The following is an 18,357-nucleotide window of genomic DNA, read 5'->3' on the forward strand; positions in this document are numbered from 1 at the left end:
GAAGCAGCTCCCTCTGAAGTGACGTAGTTTTCGAGAATTTGATTTTGAGACCTCAGATTTAGACCTCAGAGGGAACTTTTTTACAGAAAAAAAAGAAATTATGTTTGAACGTTAAAATACAATCATTCATTTTAAGCTTTTGAGATGCATTTTATAAAACAAATCTGCTGCAACATTGCACTTTTTAAGGTTTTCAGATACAGTTTGCCTCAAATATGACTTCATTTCAGAGGGAAATATTCACAGACAAAAATAGTTTGAGTATGAAGTTTCATAATCAGTAAGCTCTAAACTGATGAAAACAATTAAGTTTTTATCCTCTTAAATTATCCCTGTATTGTATACCAAAACTAAAGCTGATGTGCAAGTAACACACATTATGCATTTTAATCATTGGTTGAGTGTTTTGGTTTCAATTTGGCGGTCCATCTCCATAATCAATCAATGATTACATCCTGTTGTTAGTAGGAGTAGCAGGTGTTTCTCATCCCATTATGACCATTGTGATATTGCCATTTATATTCATAGACGCACATTATTCTTATCTGCAATGCATTTATATCACCTGACGTAAGGTACATTTGTACACAGTGGTGTTTTTCTGAGCGCAAACTAAATTATAGAAAAATCTATTATTGGAGCAAATTATTTCCTCATTGGATTTAGATTAGTAAAAACACAAATTACAAATTCTGTTTTGCAATCATGCTAGGCACAATCTTCATTTTGCAAACATGTCAAGAAAAAAAGACTTCAAGTTGTATCCAAAAGCAAGTAAATTTCTTGAACATTTTGGGTTTAAGTGTATTTTTATGAATCAAACAGCATAGCTGATCCAAAGTGTTGGTAGTTCTATTTTAATCATTGACAGCCACTGTTTCTTTTTTACATTTAAACCTGTATGCATGTATAATTTAATAAGATTTTTAATGCGAAAACAGATCAATTAAAACAGAAACATGGATAAGGCCATTGAAAATTGCGAAAATTGCGCTGTTAAGTTTGTTCATAATAATTTTAATTTGGCCTGTAATTGGAGCTGAGTAATTTATGCAAGCCCAAGAGTCTTGTTCCTTGACCATTTATGCTGCCCTGCACAGCTGACATTTTGTTCTGTCTTGCTCTGTTTTATTTCTAAGGAGTCTGAACTTCACCATTTTGTTAGGTGCCATTCACATCACTGTATAGACATATTCACAAGCGCACAAACCATACTTTTTTTTCAATACCCCCCTCTCTCCCCTCTTTTTTTTTTCACACAACCCGGCAGGCATTTACCCCCTTTCTTCCTGGCGTACAGTTTGAATGCTTGTGAAAATCTTGATAATTGTTACAGGCCCCAATAATCTTCTCCATTAGAGGCTATCTTTTGAAAAATGCATTTTATGACCTTTGACCCTTAGGTTCTCCTTCATTGACCTCGCCGGTAGTGAGAGGGCTTGCGACACTGTCGACCCAGACAAGGTGACGAGATACGAGGGTGCTGAAATCAACACGAGCCTGCTTGCGGTAAGATTGTGTGTTATATAAAAATGATAATAATGGCCTCTTATAATAGCGCTCTTAACCATCATTCATAAATACCTCGTCTGGACAGTTTCGCTATTCCTATTGGGGGTGTTTAAACGACTGATAATGACCAGCTGGAACTCTGTTTATAACTGGTTAGTCTTGGTGCCAGAGAACGAAGAACGGGTGTAATATGTTCATAACGCTTTACTCTCATGACCATGCATGCCGCAGTGTTTTGTACACGTTGAAGTGGGGTGATGTGATTAGCTGGCAAGGCATACATTAAACTATTGCAATTGACCCATTTCACCTGACGTCGTCATCAGAATAGTCTTGGATGCACCATTTTGGTGGTCAATATCAACGTGTGTTATTCAAAGAAGTGCGCATTTTAAGCGACGCGGTGTTTTACACGTAAACCTGTTGACCACCAACATGGTGAGCGTGTGACGCGCGTGCAAGGGGTCAATAGGCAAGATGTGTTTCAGTACTGAACTAGCTATAGCAGGACCACCATCATGTACAGTAGAGAAGTTTTGACTGGTCCTTGGATGCTTTAATTGGCATTTGGCCAGCAGCTAGATTACTGTTTAGGGAAACCCTGTTGTAATACTAAAAGGAAGTGTCCTGGCCGAGCGGTTAAGATCACCGAATTCAAAACTCTGGTGTTTCTGATCAGCAGAGTGTGAGTTCGAATCCCCAGCCGTGACACTTGTGTCCTTAAGCAAGACACTTGACCATTGCTAATTCTTCCTTTGGATGGGACATAAAGCCGTTGGTCCCATGTGTTGTGTAACGCATGTAAAAGAACCCAGTGCACTTATCGAAAAGAGAAAGGGTTCGCCCCGGTGTTCCTGGCTGTGGCTGCTTATAATGCGCCGTAGCACCTTGTAAACCCTTATAAGGTGCTAACTAATTGGGTCTCAAAATTCATCACTGCAATAATCTTTCTGAAAGTTTGTATATACTCAGCGCCTTGAGTACCTTGTGTGGTAGATACGTGCGCTACTAGGGCCTATAAGACAGACTTTGAAATTATATTATTATATTATTATAGATAATGTGTACTCTACACATGTGGAAAGCCTTGAACAGTTACAAATTTACATGTAACTGTAAAGTATTTACTGCATGCTTCCTCAAGCATAGTGTAATGGATATGATTGGCTGTTTATCCAATCAACCATTTAGTTTTTGACAATGACACAACCTTGGATGCATTCAGTACACACAGGAAATAGGGCCTACCTCACTGAATTGTCTATTTTGAGAACACTGTTTAGTATGGGAAATACAGCGACGCTTTCAGTGATATCACCGGTCATGTATATAGACTTGTTTTACTCACTCTTTGAAACCATTGAGTGAACTAGAGAGGTATTAAAATACTTACCTGCTTACTGCAGCTAGCTATGTATACATCTACAGGTAAATTTACCAAGAAACCAACTGTAAGTAACAATTCTTTACTTTTGGGTTGAACAAAGAAACATTGATTATTATAAATTAACAATGCACCTCAGAGCATAATAAACCTCAACATTTTCTAGGGTACCATTGTGGGTATGTCCCGTGGCGTTTCAGCTGCCTCGCTCCACACCTGCGTTGTGCCTTCGAAAAATTTCCTCTTTTTTCTTTAACAGGCAGTTACATGCCTGATTAGAGTGGGACTTGAAAGTGCGACCTTCTGATCAACTTGCTGGCACTCCACTAACTGAGCTATCTCAGAGCTTTACATGTTTGCGGAGTCCTTATTTTGTCAATATCTTTGTTTGGGGTTGCCAGTCATAAGCCATACAACCGTTAGCTGCTGTGTAGCCAGGGATCAATCCTAGTTTAGGGTTAAAACCTGGGAAGCAGTGCTCAGCAAGGCTAGAGGGGATGCAACTTTTTATTTCACATTTCAAGTAATAAACCTCGAGCAAACTGACTGGGTACCTTTTAAAAAATATTTTTGGGGTTGAACAAAAGAAAAACTACAACAGGATGAAACTATAACCACCAGATAATGTACTGCTGCTCTACCAATAGACCAACGATCCAGTAGGCTCTGCCCACAACACACGTGTGAGCAAGAACACGTGGGGCTCTCCAATGCCTTTCTGCACAGCTCTTGCCTTGCGCGCCAAGATACGCGCCTGCATGTCGGACCTTATTTGTTGGACCTTTGTTGTGTTGTGATTGGTCAATACGCAATGGGGCGGAGCTTACGGATCAATCTATTGAGATACATACCAAGTATAAAATACGTAGCTAATGTATGTCATGTTGTAGGTGTCCCCATTTCGTCGGTCGCACCACGAACTGACCTAACTGACACAAAATCACACATTTTCGCAAATTTGTTTTAAAACAAATTATTGACAAAGTCAATGCTGTTAACATTATCAGCAAGTTTCAGTGCCTAATATGTAATAGTTTGGTAATTACACTAATTAGTATAAACGACGCATCACTGGACTTGCCATTTTGTCTTTTCACAAAGTGACCTATCTAGATACGTCGCTTTACCAATGGTTAAACTATGCGCTACAGCGCGCGCGATTATGGCGCGCGTGCAAATTTTCGCACCACGAAGTGACCTAACTGGGGAGCGTAGTAATTTCACAAAGTGACCTATCTCGATAGGTCTCTATTACGCATTGGTTTGTACACAGCGCGCTGCAGGCAAAAATGAAATTTTCAATTTCACAAAGTGACCTATCTGTTTAGGAATTAATTACTTATTAAAATAGTTTTAGGGATTAAAACACATTGATAGTTCTGTATGAAGTATTCAGCTTTGTTTTCGTCATAAAATAATACAATAAAGTTGGTAAGCAGACTCCGAAACAGCAGTTTCAAAAGTAGTGCAACTTCAATCGTGATTTTCTCTGAACACGTTTTTTAAAACAGTGAACGAGTTAGGTCAGTTCGTGGTGCGACCGATGATTTTATCAATAACTTGTTCTCTAGTGACAAAATTTTGATAACAATTTCAAGATTGCATTCAATAATTGTTCCCAGCTCTGAGCATGCCCATATTTCCGAACTTTAGTGCTGCCACTTTAATGTAGCCATTGCCTCAAGTTTCCCATTGACACTTTAAGTTTCTGGTCAGCACTACATGCAAGTAACATTGTCATTCATTTCAAAAAGTGTTGTTGAATTGCAAATTTTGTGTCGCATTTAATTGCCGTTTTTATTTAGACAAATTTTAGCAGTTTGCTCTAAATCCACCAAGGGCGCAAGCAGATCAACAATATACCATAGTGTTTAGATATGGCATCGGGCCATACCGTCTTGCAATATGTGGGAAACTAATGCTGGGCGGTGCAGTGTATTTTGCTCAGAGTGCTGAGCAAAAGTATTTAGTTCTGGGCAGACCCGCCCCGCTTCGCCCATCCACCACACTGTTCATCATTACATTTGACACATCATCTTGATATTGTGAAATTATGGATAGTATGCAAACTTCTGTAGCACTCCCAAACTATAGGTAGGAAACGACCCAAAGACCTGGCTCCTTATTTAGAGGCAGTGTGAATGGATTGACTATAAATCACCCACTCCTAAAAATAAGCACATACTGTCAACTGTATGTATGGATAGTTTTGGTTTGACTGTTGTATGAGTGGATTGTAACCAGGAGACACTGATTACTGTTTAACCACACTTTGGGGTTGGTTTGTGATGGAATCATATCCGCTGCTACTCGTTATCCTGCTTAAAGGGTTCGTGCAACAGGGGTGTTAGTAAGCATCAGGGCCCTATTTCATAGAACAGCAAAGAATGGAAGTAGAATTTTACCTCCATGCTAAAAGGCACGGGACACCTTTTGGTAATTCTCAAACACCAGTATTTTCACTTGGTGTATCTCAACACGTATGCATAAAATAACAAAATCTGTAAAAATGTTGACCTAATTGGTCATCAAAGTTGCAAAAGTGAAAGAAAAATCCTAAAACTACTGTCCTCACGCCTGTGGTCCTGTGTAAAATTCTACAAATTGCTACAAATCTCCCCTAACTTGGGAGAGTTTATAATTGCAAGTACAGTAAAAGGGGCTAGGCCTGTTATGATCATGACGAAATGCAGCCCCTTTAATAGTTCGACTGGTGACAGGAAACACTTTGGGAAGTCATCTATACCACACACATGAATGAGCATTTAAGGGTGTTCACCTCTATCTCAACAAATTACTTTGCCCTGCATTAACCGTTCAATCAGTCTGCAAAGAAGGATCATCTCATGTGGAGCTATTACTCAACCAAAAAGGAAACTGGTCGTTTGGGACGCTAGTGCCCAATTTTTGTTTACTTTTTTTTTTCTGCGTTAACTTTCACGTTGCTGTTATTTGAATTAAGGTAGGGGTTATTATAGAATGTTTCTTGTGTCCATAATGCTAACGTATGAGTAATGTTATGAAAAATGATACAATAGAATAAAATGTGAGAGTTTCAGCTGAATGCAGTCTCAACTTGCTGAGAATGAAGTTAATAACTGTTGTGGTCTGCCAGACTGCATCATTGTGCCTAAGTATGAGACCGATTCTACTTTAAGTGAGATGCACATAAATGGTGTTTTGAATGTTTCTTTTGGCCAATGCCTTGGAATTGTACTTATCCAACGTGTCCAATCCATGGGAGACTTTTGGAACAGTTCTGGCCAGTAGTGCGCATGGTCAGACCTACAGTTGTACGTGTGCATATTTAGGATGGCCGCGCACGCCCAAAGCTGCAAAAGAGGGCCGTGTCTACTGCACTGCCGCCAACATCTCAGAAGTCTCCTATTAGATTATTCCTACTGTTTCTGTTCCTGAGACTCTCATTTAGAATAAAGGATCCACCTGTCTTTGTTATTATTGTCATGGCGGAGCGGTTTATCAGAGAGCTAGAGAGCTGTGATGGCTGAGTGTGGGCACGAATCCCAGTCATGACATTTGTGTCCTTGAACAAGACAGCTAAAATGCTTCTCTCCACCCAGGGGGACTAATTTTGTTGTGTCTGTTTTTCTTTTGTTTTGTTTTTGTTTTTACTGCGCCTTAAACACCCAGCAGAGGGTGGGTATGTGTGATGTGTGCATTACAAGTCTTTATTATTATTATTATTATTATTATTATTATTATTATTATTATTATTATTATTATTATTATTATTATTATTATTATTATTATTATTATTATTATTATTATTATTATTATTATTATTATTATTATTATTATTATTATTATTATTATTATTATTATTATTATTATTATTATTATTATTATTATTATTATTATTATTATTATTATTATTATTATTATTATTATTATTATTATTATTATTATTATTATTATTATTATTATTATTATTATTATTATTATTATTATTATTATTATTATTATTATTATTATTATTATTATTATTATTATTATTATTATTATTATTATTATTATTATTATTATTATTATTATTATTATTATTATTATTATTATTATTATTATTATTATTATTATTATTATTATTATTATTATTATTATTATTATTATTATTATTATTATTATTATTATTATTATTATTATTATATTAGGGGTAAATGGGTACCTGTGAAGGCAAAGATGGTTTTTGTGATGCTTAGTGCACTTCATACTTGTCAGGACAGTCTGTTTAGTCCACAGGGAGCTGAGATGGTTTAAGGAAATAAATATACATGCTTGGCCCAGTGACAGGGATAATAATGTTCAAAACGCAACGATCATTCTTTTGAATTTGGCCATATACACTAAGAGTCGACAGTGTTATTATTATTATTATTTTATTACTACTTTACTCCTGTGCTGATGCAAAACAGTAAAAGCTGGTGTGAAGTATAATTTCTCTTTCTTTCTTTCTTTGTTTCTTTACAGCTCAAAGAGTGCATCAGGGCTTTGGATCAGGAGCAACGTCACACACCCTTCCGTCAGAGTAAGCTCACCCAAGTGCTGAGAGATTCCTTCCTGGGACATTCTCGGACTTGTATGATTGCTAATATTGCCCCCAACGGCAGCGCCGTGGACCACACACTCAACACACTCAGATATGCAGACAGGTAAGGCAACTTTTGTTCTTTTTTTCAGTGTGTTTGGCAGTAGATGTACTGAAAGTGTACTCATCTTGTAAAAGTTGGACACAGAACTTTTATTTTTAAAGAGAGGCTCCATGATCAAATTCAGTTTTGTATTCCACTCATTCTCCAGATTGATTCCTTATGAATGATGAAAAAGGGAAAACAATAACAAGTCTCTAACCTCACAGTAAAGTGGTTTTAAACTCCACTGTGTTTGATACCCTTCAAGTACAATTTTTGCCCAAATTGATTGACCACATCACATTTCAAATAAATGATCTGTACATTTGTACTGAGAATTTTCTGGTCTTTCCTGAATTCTGATGATGTTCAACCAACAAAGTATTGGATTTGATCTCATGATTGGCACAGAAATTCCTCTTTAGTCTTTAGACTTTTCAGATCTATATGTTTTTGCTGCCCGATGACGACTTGTTTCAATTTTTTTCCAAAAATAATAACAAATAAAGTTACATTTAACTCCCTTTTAGCATGAGGTTAGACATTTATGAGCTTCCCCCAACTTTCATGAAGACTCGGCCTTTTTTTTTGTGGAAAATTAGTTCATTACAAAACCCATGTGCCACCTTTGGTTAGTCTATATTAAAAGATAAAACACAAATCACCTTTGGCCTGTATTGCTTTGGGTTATTATTTCTCCAGTCTTGTGAAATACTGGAAAGGCCATACATGTAGCATGCTCTTAAAGGCAGTGGACACTATTGGTAATTACTCAAAATAATTATTAGCATAAAAGCTTACTTGGTGACGAGTAATGGGCAGAGGTTGATGGTATAAAACATGGCTCCCTCTGAAGTGCCATAGTTTTCAAGAAAGAAGTAATTTTCCACGAATTTGATTTTGAGACCTCAGATTTAGAACTTGAGGTCTCGAAATCAACCATCTAAATGCACACAACTTCGTGTGACAAGGGTGTTTTTTTCTTTCATTATTATCTCGCAACTCCGAAGACCGATTGAGCTCAAATGTTCACATGTTTGTTATTTTATGTACATGTTGAGTTACACCAACTGTAAAGGCTAGTCTTTGACAATTACCAATCCACTGCCTTTAATTTGTGTTAAAAACAAGTTTTTTTCAAGTTGTTAACATGAGTTTGATTTTGTTGCTTCTTTTTCTGAAGAGTGAAGGAGCTGAAAAAAGAGACATCATCTCACAAACAAGTGTCGCCTTATCCCTCAACCCCAAACACCTTTAGTCCTGGAACCACTTCAACACCTTTGAAGAACCCAAACTCAAAACAAATGCAGCCCTCACTAAAGACCCAGGTAACAACACCTGGTCCTCGACCTACCAAAGGAGTTAGCACTCCGACTAGTGCATCCTCACAGACACCTGGAAATAGTACTGCCAAGAAGGCCATTCTAGTGAGGAAGGTCAGCACAGAGAAGGCATTCAGTAAATCTCTGAACCAGTCAAGCTCCTCAAGACCTTCAAGAAGGCCTGATGAAAGCAAGCAGTCAAATATTAGTACCGAGAATTACCAAAACAAGAGGAATAGAGAGAATTCAACAGGGAGACCGAAAACGGAGTTAAGTGATACAAAGGTGCATCAGGAATCCACTCGGAGACCCCTTTCAAACGTGAAGAAGAATCTCAATGTCACCTTCGACAGAAGTGTGACGAGTAGCGAGACACCGTCTAAGAGAGACGAGGAGGTTAAAGCTCAAACTAAAGAGGCCTTTCTCCAGGGTAATCCTCTGCCGGTGTGGTATCCCCCTGAGGAAGTTGATCAACCACCTAAAGTGCCTTCCAAAAATCCAGGCGATACTTGGGACATTGAGAATCCACGTTATATCTACAGCCCCAAGGTGCAGAGAGCTACTCCAAGTGCTCGCTCTCCACCTCCTAGAGATGCAAAGGAGAAAAAACTTAATACACCTGAGCTGCCATCAAGAAACAAGACTCCAAACTTGAGTATGAAAGGTGAGAAAGAGGAGCCGATGAGTGACGGTCAGCAAGTTGAGCAATCGTTGCCAGATCAAGAGTCCGGATTCCTCGCTGATGATGAGCTGACAGACAACTGGGCTAAGAGGAACAGTTCAAGCTCTATGAAGCATGGTATGCGGACTCAGTACAGTGACACCAGTTGCAGCACAGACACCGAGAGTACTATTGAACTACTGGCAGAGATTGACTACGCCCTCAGGAATTCCCTTGTCTCACCCATATCAGATAATGGTATCAGTGATAACCAGCCTGTTAAAAAGGATTACCCAACATTCAGGACATCACAAGTTGGTGTTGACGAGACACCAAAGCGCTCCCCGAGGAACAGGACCAAGTCTGCTCCTCAACCTAAACTATTTCCTGAATGCCAGCCTGTAACTTCTGGATCAACTTCTCCCCCACGTAGCTCGGTGTTGGTCCAAAGCCAGTATGTCATGTCGCTTCACCCTGAAATCCGTATAAATGACAGTCCAGACTCAATGAGCACTGACTCACTGCAAGAACTGGAAGCTGAAAGACATTTGAGGAGGAACCGTCAAATACCAGATACAAGACTTGGTAACACCTCTAAAAGTGACCAGATAAGAAGTCCTTTGTACAGATCAGCACCTTTACAAAGTCAAGGTAGTGGCAGTGCATTGAAAAGTAGTAAAATGGCTGTGAAAGGCAAAGAGAGCCACCCCTCGACAAGAGGTGTCTCTGTTTCTTCCGGAGGGCAGAATAAAACCCAAAGTCCAAACAATCTTTCTAAGAGTAAAGAACCTCCTGAAAACCCAAGCGGTGTCATCGTGTCGACTAGTTTTCACGATTTTTTAGCGTCAGCAAAACCTCATGAGAGCATCCAATCCGGGCAGCCGATGGTACTGTTGTCGAAATCTGATCACATAAGGCCTTCTCCAATTGGACAGACTCACAACAGTGCAGCCATAAACCCGGCGGCTAAGAATAGCAAAGGATCAACCCAGAAGGGTTCTACTGGACTGCAGTCTCCCATTACTGTGGAGGTTCTACGAGGTGAGAACAGATCCTCCGCGTTTTCCCCTATTTCTGGCATTCCAAGATACAACTTACCATCGCCTGCCAGTAATCTTGCCTCCACACCAAACAAGGCCTTCATGAAAGAATCGCTCGTTGCTTCGCAGCAGTCGCCAATTTCCAAAGAGATTGTATATCAGCAGCCTGAGGAAGGCTCTCTTAACGGCCAACATAACCAGTGCAATGAAGGAGACGGCGAGGGTCCTAGGAAAGTGAGCTCTTCTCCTGAGGACCTCGTACCCAGATTACAACTTGCTGGTGTGACAAGCAAAAATGGTTCTTTGCTATCACCGCGTCATGTACGGCAGAACTCGGCAATAGAAAGAGCAAAGTGAGTACAGTTTAAGCTTCAGCTTTAATAAAGAATTGTCTAATGAATTGTACCATAGGGTTCTCCCTTTACAGTGGTCTGCTGGCCAGAGGCCAGTCAAAAAACTGAGGGAGGACCCGTCACCACTCTACCCTGGCCCGATAATGACTCACTGACCAATCTCAAGACTCTATTCTATCACCTTGTCTTGGCGTTTGTGCCACTTCAAAAGTTGATTCATAGCCTTTGACAAATATTGATTGGCCGCATATTGTAAACCAGTATAGTGCTATGTAAAAGGAGTAGGTCTCATAATTCACCTTAGTCCCACATCTTGCTAAAAAATACTGAAGGTTGAATACTTGAATCGCCTTGGGCCATTGAGAGATGGATATGAGCGCTTTATAAGCAGCCACTATTGATAGAAATGGCCATTGCAAGTGAAAATGGCCTTGCCCTTTCAAAGATGAAATTCCAGGCCTGAGGTTGTGCTAATTATTGACCCCTTGCCTCGCGTCACACGCAGCGACTGATGCCGCGCTCACCATGTTGGTGGTCGATAGGTTTACGTGTAAACGCCGCATCGCCTTAAATGCATCCAAGATTATTGATGATGACATCAGGTGAATTGGGTCAGTAAGTGAATTCTCCTTTGTTTTTCAGGGAGCTGCTGGTGTCGGCCCATGCTGAGCAGATTGGAGAGTTAGAGAGACTGTGTGAGCGGGAATGGAGACTGATCAAGCAGCTTCACAGCGGAGAAAAGGTACGTGACCCTAGCCTTATGTACTTTATTACTCAACTAGTCGAGCTCGATCAGTCGTGACTTTGACACTAATTTGTTATTGCATTGTGACATAATGGTTTGCCACAGGGGCAATGGTAAAATTCACGCTGAAAGGATTGAAGGATTGTGTCAATGATGTCTGATTTTGTTTTGTAAGTAAACTATGTTGTCGGGAATAGTTGAGAGCGACACAATTGCTTCACCAAACAGGTAGTTGCGACTTTTTTTTGTAGTCGTCGTGACGGCACGATTAACAGAAAAACGGTAGTCACGACTCGACTAAGCAATCAATAGTCGCACCTACGACACTAGTCACACCAGTCGCCTAGGATTAGTGGTCAGTTGAATACCGAGCTCCTGTTTGAAAATGTTTAGTCATATAATAACATTTAAGTGCATTCTTAACAAATGATCCCTTTTTTTGTTGAGTTGGGGCAGAGACAAATGTTTGACATGTCTCTAAAGAATAATTTTTTAATTTGTTGTTTTCCTCTCCTTTTATTGTCCTCCAGGGTTTATCTGAATATCTCCAGTACGCCAAAGATTTGATGAACAGTAAGCTACGCTGTATAGACACGTTTAACGATCAGCTTAGTAGTTTCAACAGGTGCTCCACCCCTGAGATGTCGCCAAGATCTCGGTCGCCCATGGAGGCTTGTTAGAGACTTGAAAGACTATCAGGGCCCAACTTCATAGACCTGCTAAGCACAAAAATTTGCTTAAGCATGAAATTTCTTCCTTGGTGAAAACAGGATTACTAACCAATAATTTCCATTTGTTGCATATTGCATGAGACTGGTATTCAGCTCTTGTTAACTTATCCTGAAAATCACGTGGTTATTTGGTTGATAATCCTGTTTTTATGAAGGAAGAAATTTCCTGCTGAAAGGCATGTGAGACTTCCTCTTTTCAGCTGATTTCCTCTTTTTGGGTTTTGACTTTCATCTTTTTTCCTTCACTTTCTGTGTACAAAAGTATAGGAATATTTTCTTTTCCTCTTTTTTTCTTGCTCGGTTTTCTCTTTTCCTCTTTTTTTTATGGATAGTTACTCACATGCTGGTGCTAAGCAAAAGTTTTTACTTATCAGCTCTATGAAAATTGGACTCTGGTTTCACCCCTGATTTCTTGCCACGACCGGCGTTTTACAGAAAGAGTAGCAGCTCAACCTTCTCTCCTTCGAATCTGTCTCACAGAATTTTCTCTGTGAGAAACCATGCCATAGACTTAAGACTTTATGACCTTAAAGACACTGGACATTATTGGTAATTGTCAAAGACCAGTCTTCTCACTTGGTATATCGCAACATATGCCCAAAATAACGAACCTGTGAAAATTTGGACTCAATTGGTGGTCAAAAGTTGCGAGTTAATAATGGAAGAAAAAATACCCTTGTCACACGAAGTTGTGTGCTTTCAGATGTTTGATTTGGGGACCGTCTCGACAGCAGTTTCAAATATTTTAGTTGAAGGTCTTTCTCGAAAACGTAACCTTACTTCATGAGATGGGTTCTGGATATAGAAGTAGATTTACAAATCAATTTGTAATACTTTATTCTTTTATTTTTTAAATTTGCCAAAGCTTAATATTTTCAAAGGCACATTGTTTAAATAACTTAAAGATAAAGTATCTGTATATAATTTTGTTAGCTATACCACAGTGCCTTGAAATATTTGGTCATGCTCCTGAATAGTCAATATATTTCTATTCATGTCTTTGTGTGAACTTGAAACTACTATTGAAAAGAATTCAAGCACTGAATATTTTTTGATCCAATTCTTTTGTTTTTAAAGTCACATCCAAGAAACCAACATTAGGAGAAAATGCAACTTAAGTGCTAGTCCTATGAGTAAGCGGTAGTTTAACAATGCCTTTACAAAACTTGTCAGCCCATTTTTGTTTTGGCTCAGTCAGTCATATTTTACTAGGGTAACCTTTAAGCCATTTTAGTGCTAGGCCTATATGAGAAAAACGGTAATTTGCAAATGCTTTTAAAAACTTGTCAGCCCATTTTTGTTTTGGCTCAGTCAGTCATCGTGTACTAAGGGTAAAGTTGATAACACTCTATGGGAAAGATCATTGGAACTTAAATCAAGGGTATTATTTCTTATTGTCAATAAGTTATCTTATTATAAGTCCTCTTGATAAAACCAAGGATGCCTCATAAGTGAACTTAATCAATGTAGCTCACTAGCCTGAGGAAACCAGGCCCCAATTTCATGGCTCTGCTTACCGTAAGCACAGAATCGGCGCTTACGGAAGCAGGGAATTCTGTGCCTACGGCAAGCGTATTTCACGGGTTAGCGGCGAATTTGGGCTTTTGCGCGTGCGTACTTCACGTCACTAGACATTCTACGCTTACAAGGCTAGCGCAGAAATTTGGCGCTTGCACGTAAGTGGAGAATCGCGGTAAGCAGAGCCATGAAATTGGGCCCTGTTTACGAGGGTGCATGCTTTATGTGGACCGGAACCATCAGGGTTAACTCTTCCACGACAAGTGTTCTAAGTCTTGGTCCTTTTATGTGAGCTTTAACAACCCTATCACATCAAACGGACGGCCTTATGTCCCCTCCGAAAGACAAAGCAATGGTAAAAGTATCGTGGTAATTGAAACAAGTGCCTGGTCTGGGACTCGAATCCACACAGAGCTGGATTCCACTGCTCTTTACCGTTTGGCCACACGCACCATTTATGCATCATCCAGCAGCCTGCCTAAAAAGTTCATCTAGCTGTTCGATCATAGAAAGGCAATGTTCAGTACCTTGTTGCACATTACCTTTAATTTGATTTAGAAGGTATGAATCGGTAATTCGTGTACCGCAACTTATATATAAAATAACAAACCTGTGAAAATTTAGGCTCAATCGGTCATCGGAGTCGGGAGAAAATAACGGGAAAACCCACCCTTGTTTCCCCACGGTTCGCCGTGTCATGACGTGTTTTAAATAAATCCGTAATTCTCACTTTCGAGAATTTATATTGTTTTAATGTTTTCTCAAAAAATAAGCATTTCATGGAATAATATTTCAGGATATTTCTTTCACCATTACCTTCTGTAAACCCTGTAAATTATGTGTAAATCTGTGAACTTTTATTTGTTGTCTGTACCGAAAGTGTATAATGGCTTTAAACCAAGTTGGGTTTCTAAAACAAATTTATAGAGCTGCACTTGAACCTTCACATTAAGGTACTCTAAGGCGCTCTACCAACTGAGCTATGGAGCTTTATGTAGAGGGTCTACCTAGTTTGTCAATATCTATCGTTGTTCGGGTGCTAGTCGGTAGCCATTCAACCTGTAACTTCAGTGCCGTTTGAGTGAGGGACACCCAAGGTTTCAATCCCAAGAAGCGACAGCTAAGGAGTGTCGTGGCCGAACGGTTAAGAGCACCGAAATCAAACTCTGGTGTTCTGAACAGCAGAGTGTGGGTTCGAATCCCTAGCCGCGACACTTGTGTCCTTAAGCAAGACACATAACCATTGCTTCGTCCTTCGGATGGGACGTAAAGTCGTTGGTCCCATGTGTTGTGTAAAACGCATGTAAAAAGAACCCAGTGCACTTATCGAAAAGAGAAGGGGTTCGCCCCGGTGTTCCTGGCTGGATTGGCAGCATATTGCGCCACAGCACCTTGTAAACCATTACATGGTGCTTAAGGATTAGGTCTTATATCTAAAAAAAATCGCCCCACTCCTTGCAGTAATAATACCTGGCGCTTTATAAATACGGTTATTATTATTATCAACTTAAGGGAATGCGACTTTTTATTTCAAATATCAACTTATAATCCAGGTTTTTTTTTCTTTATTACTTGAGGTTCATACAAAAAGTAGGCCCTTCCGTGACAAACAAATTGATAACTTTTTGTTTAGCATCACCAGTCGGTTGCATGAAAGGGGGACAACACCTTGTTTACTGTGACGCCATGTGATGGAATCTCCCATGAGATGGGATGGTTTTGAAATAAACCACTGGTATAACAACTTGACGTTTCGATCAGTATGTTCTGTCGGTCTTCTACAAACATTGGTTTCAAAAATAAATAACTAATCCTGTATCACACACTTAAAGGCAATGGACACTATTTGTAATTACTCAAAATAGTTTTTAGCATAAAACCTTTCTTGGTGATCAGTAATGGGGAGAGGTTGATGGTATAAAACATTGTGAGAAACGGCTCCCTCTGAAATGCTATAGTTTTCGAGAAAGAAGTAATTGTCCACGAATTAGATTCCGAGACCTCAGATTTAGAACTTGAGGTCTCGAAATCAACCATCCTAACGTACACAACTTCGTGTGACAAGGGTGTTTTTTCTTTCATTATTATCTCGCAAGTTCGATGACCGATTGAGCTCAAATTTTCACAGGTTTGTTATTTTATGCATATGTTGAGATACACCAACTGTGAAGGCTTAATCTTTGACGATATACCAATAGGGTCCACTGCCTTTAAGTTATCATTTCATAATTTGGTTTGTAGGTGAGCTTCAAATAATTATTGCCAACTAGATTCAAGAGTTTGGTTATGTGATTTTAAATAAAATGTATGATCAGGTATTTCTTGAACCAATGATTTGTACTGTTAGTTTATTTGTGTTCAAAATTATAGGGACATTATTTTGTATGTTATTATTTTATGCACCATCATGCACGCCACATGTTTGCTTGTATTCTCTGTTTACTGTCGGTATAGCTTTAGGTTTCTGGACCCCTTGCTGCCCAACGGAGTCCCCGAAGAGACACTTACAGGTAATTATAACCAGGTTAGACCAAACAGTAGGGCCTAAATGCAATAAATAAGGAAATGTATTTCGTTCCCTCAAATTATGATATGTCATTCCCTCGAAATCATGTTTCGTTTGAGAGGATTAAATAGCTGGGTTGCCCTCATAGTTGTCATTTTATACCGGTACAGTAGAACTAGCAACACTTTGATTGGGGGTTGTGTTTATTGAAATTATAACGGGGGACTCTATTGGGCAAACTATGCACCATCAGGCACGCCACATGTTTGCTTGTGTGGCTTGTATTCTCTGTTTACTGTCGGTATATATTTCGGACCCCATGCTGGACCCCTGTTCGATCAGTGTGTCTTCTGGAGAAAGCTGACCCTGTCTCTTCGGGAGGTGTCATCTTGGGCAGGGAAGGATGAACACACACTTGGATTATAGAGTTTGGGATGGGTAAAACATAGTTATGCCAAAATATTGTTACCATTAAATTGCAATTATTAAACCCTTGGGCACAATAATATATATATGTTGTTATTGGATCTTTTTATGGGGTCTGTATAGCCTGAAATCTGTATAGACCATGACCCAATTTCATAGCGCTGCTTATTGCGATGCCGTTGATCACCAAACTTAACTCAGGGTTAACATTTATACTAATAAGAAAGGCCTAATACTTAAACAACGCCTAATATGAGCTGTCCCGAAAAACACCTGTCTTCAACTCCATTGCCCCATGTTGTGTTTAATTACAGGACAACAAACAAGGCCGTGCTTAAACTGGGTGCTTAAGCAGAAACAAGAAGCTTAGGCGAGGCTACTAAATGAACAAATTGCTGAAGGTGCGCCAGTGTTTCGGGACCCCATTACCAGTTATTAACCATGAACATAAAGCGGGGTTTGTAAAAACTCAAATCTTGGTCGTTGTGGAGCTCCACAACGACCAAGATTGAGTTTTTACAAACCCCGCTTTATGTTCATGGTACACCACATCGAGCTCCACAACGACCAAGATTTGAGTTTTTACAAACCCCACATAGTGCCACTTGACTGGTGTGCGATTGCCCGACTGTGTCACTTTGTCAGATTATAAATCGTCTTCTTTACGATGAATACGAACTTCCTCCTTGATCCGAATTCAAAGTCAAAATCCAGTACAACACATCAGCTGGTTGTGTTGAAAAATATTGAAATAAAAATACTCGATCCATCATCCATGCAACAGATATGGCACGCAGAGTGCAGCATCAATCCATACATAATTGTTTCAGCAAGAAAACATGTTGCGTGCTATTAACGATTGAAAAGTTTGCGGTAACACCATGTAATGATAACCTCTATGATGAGTTGGGGTGGTTCTGAAGACTCGTTGGTTTCGTTTCAACTTGACGTTTCGATCAGTGTGTCTTCTCGAGAAAGCTGACCCTGATGCTGCTTGCTGCTTAAGTACTGTGGATGCGGATTAGCTTGGTGATGCACGAAGGCGGAAATGGAGCTAATTGGTGATGCCTGGTAACACTGGATCCAGTCAGGATCTTTGGGCGATTGTGTGGGGGGTTAGGCCTCACTGAGGGTATGACACCGACTCAAGCCTCCTCCCAAAGAACCCCACCTCTAGCAACGAGATGAGGGTTTCCAGCAAACTCCCCTCTCCAGTCGAGTTGAAACCAACGGTTCTTTTCAGAACCACCCGGGTACCCCCACTCATGTTCGAGATTATCATTACATGTGTTACCGCAAACCTTTCTTTGTTGTAATTCTCTATGTGCTTCAAATAAGTACCACCTGGGTGAACTTTGTTACAGGTGCACCGTTATTAAACCTCAAAGGTCATAGGTCATCATGATGCACTGTTTGCATGCAAGAAGACTGGTGCAAAAAGGAGTTTCCACTGATCGTTACATTACTTTCACAGATGTGTAAATTATTAACTCGCACCTAACTCGCACACACA

General features: G+C 39.6%; 1 protein-coding gene across 2 annotated transcripts in view; it reads left to right on the plus strand.

Moving 5' to 3' along the window:
- Positions 1-16,221, plus strand: part of LOC139941534 (uncharacterized) — a 33,508-nt gene extending 17,287 nt beyond the window's left edge. For both annotated transcript variants that reach the window (XM_071938075.1, XM_071938076.1), the window contains exons 7-11: positions 1,404-1,509; positions 7,382-7,563; positions 8,726-10,918; positions 11,561-11,660; positions 12,194-16,221. In XM_071938075.1, coding sequence (XP_071794176.1) covers positions 1,404-1,509; positions 7,382-7,563; positions 8,726-10,918; positions 11,561-11,660; positions 12,194-12,343 — 2,731 coding nt within the window. In that variant the 3' untranslated portion in view covers positions 12,344-16,221. The remainder of the gene's footprint in view (positions 1-1,403; positions 1,510-7,381; positions 7,564-8,725; positions 10,919-11,560; positions 11,661-12,193) is intronic.
- The last annotated feature ends 2,136 nt before the right edge of the window (positions 16,222-18,357 follow it).

This window comes from Asterias amurensis, chromosome 9 (assembly GCF_032118995.1).
Source record: "Asterias amurensis chromosome 9, ASM3211899v1".
NCBI classification, from domain to species: domain Eukaryota; kingdom Metazoa; phylum Echinodermata; class Asteroidea; order Forcipulatida; family Asteriidae; genus Asterias; species Asterias amurensis.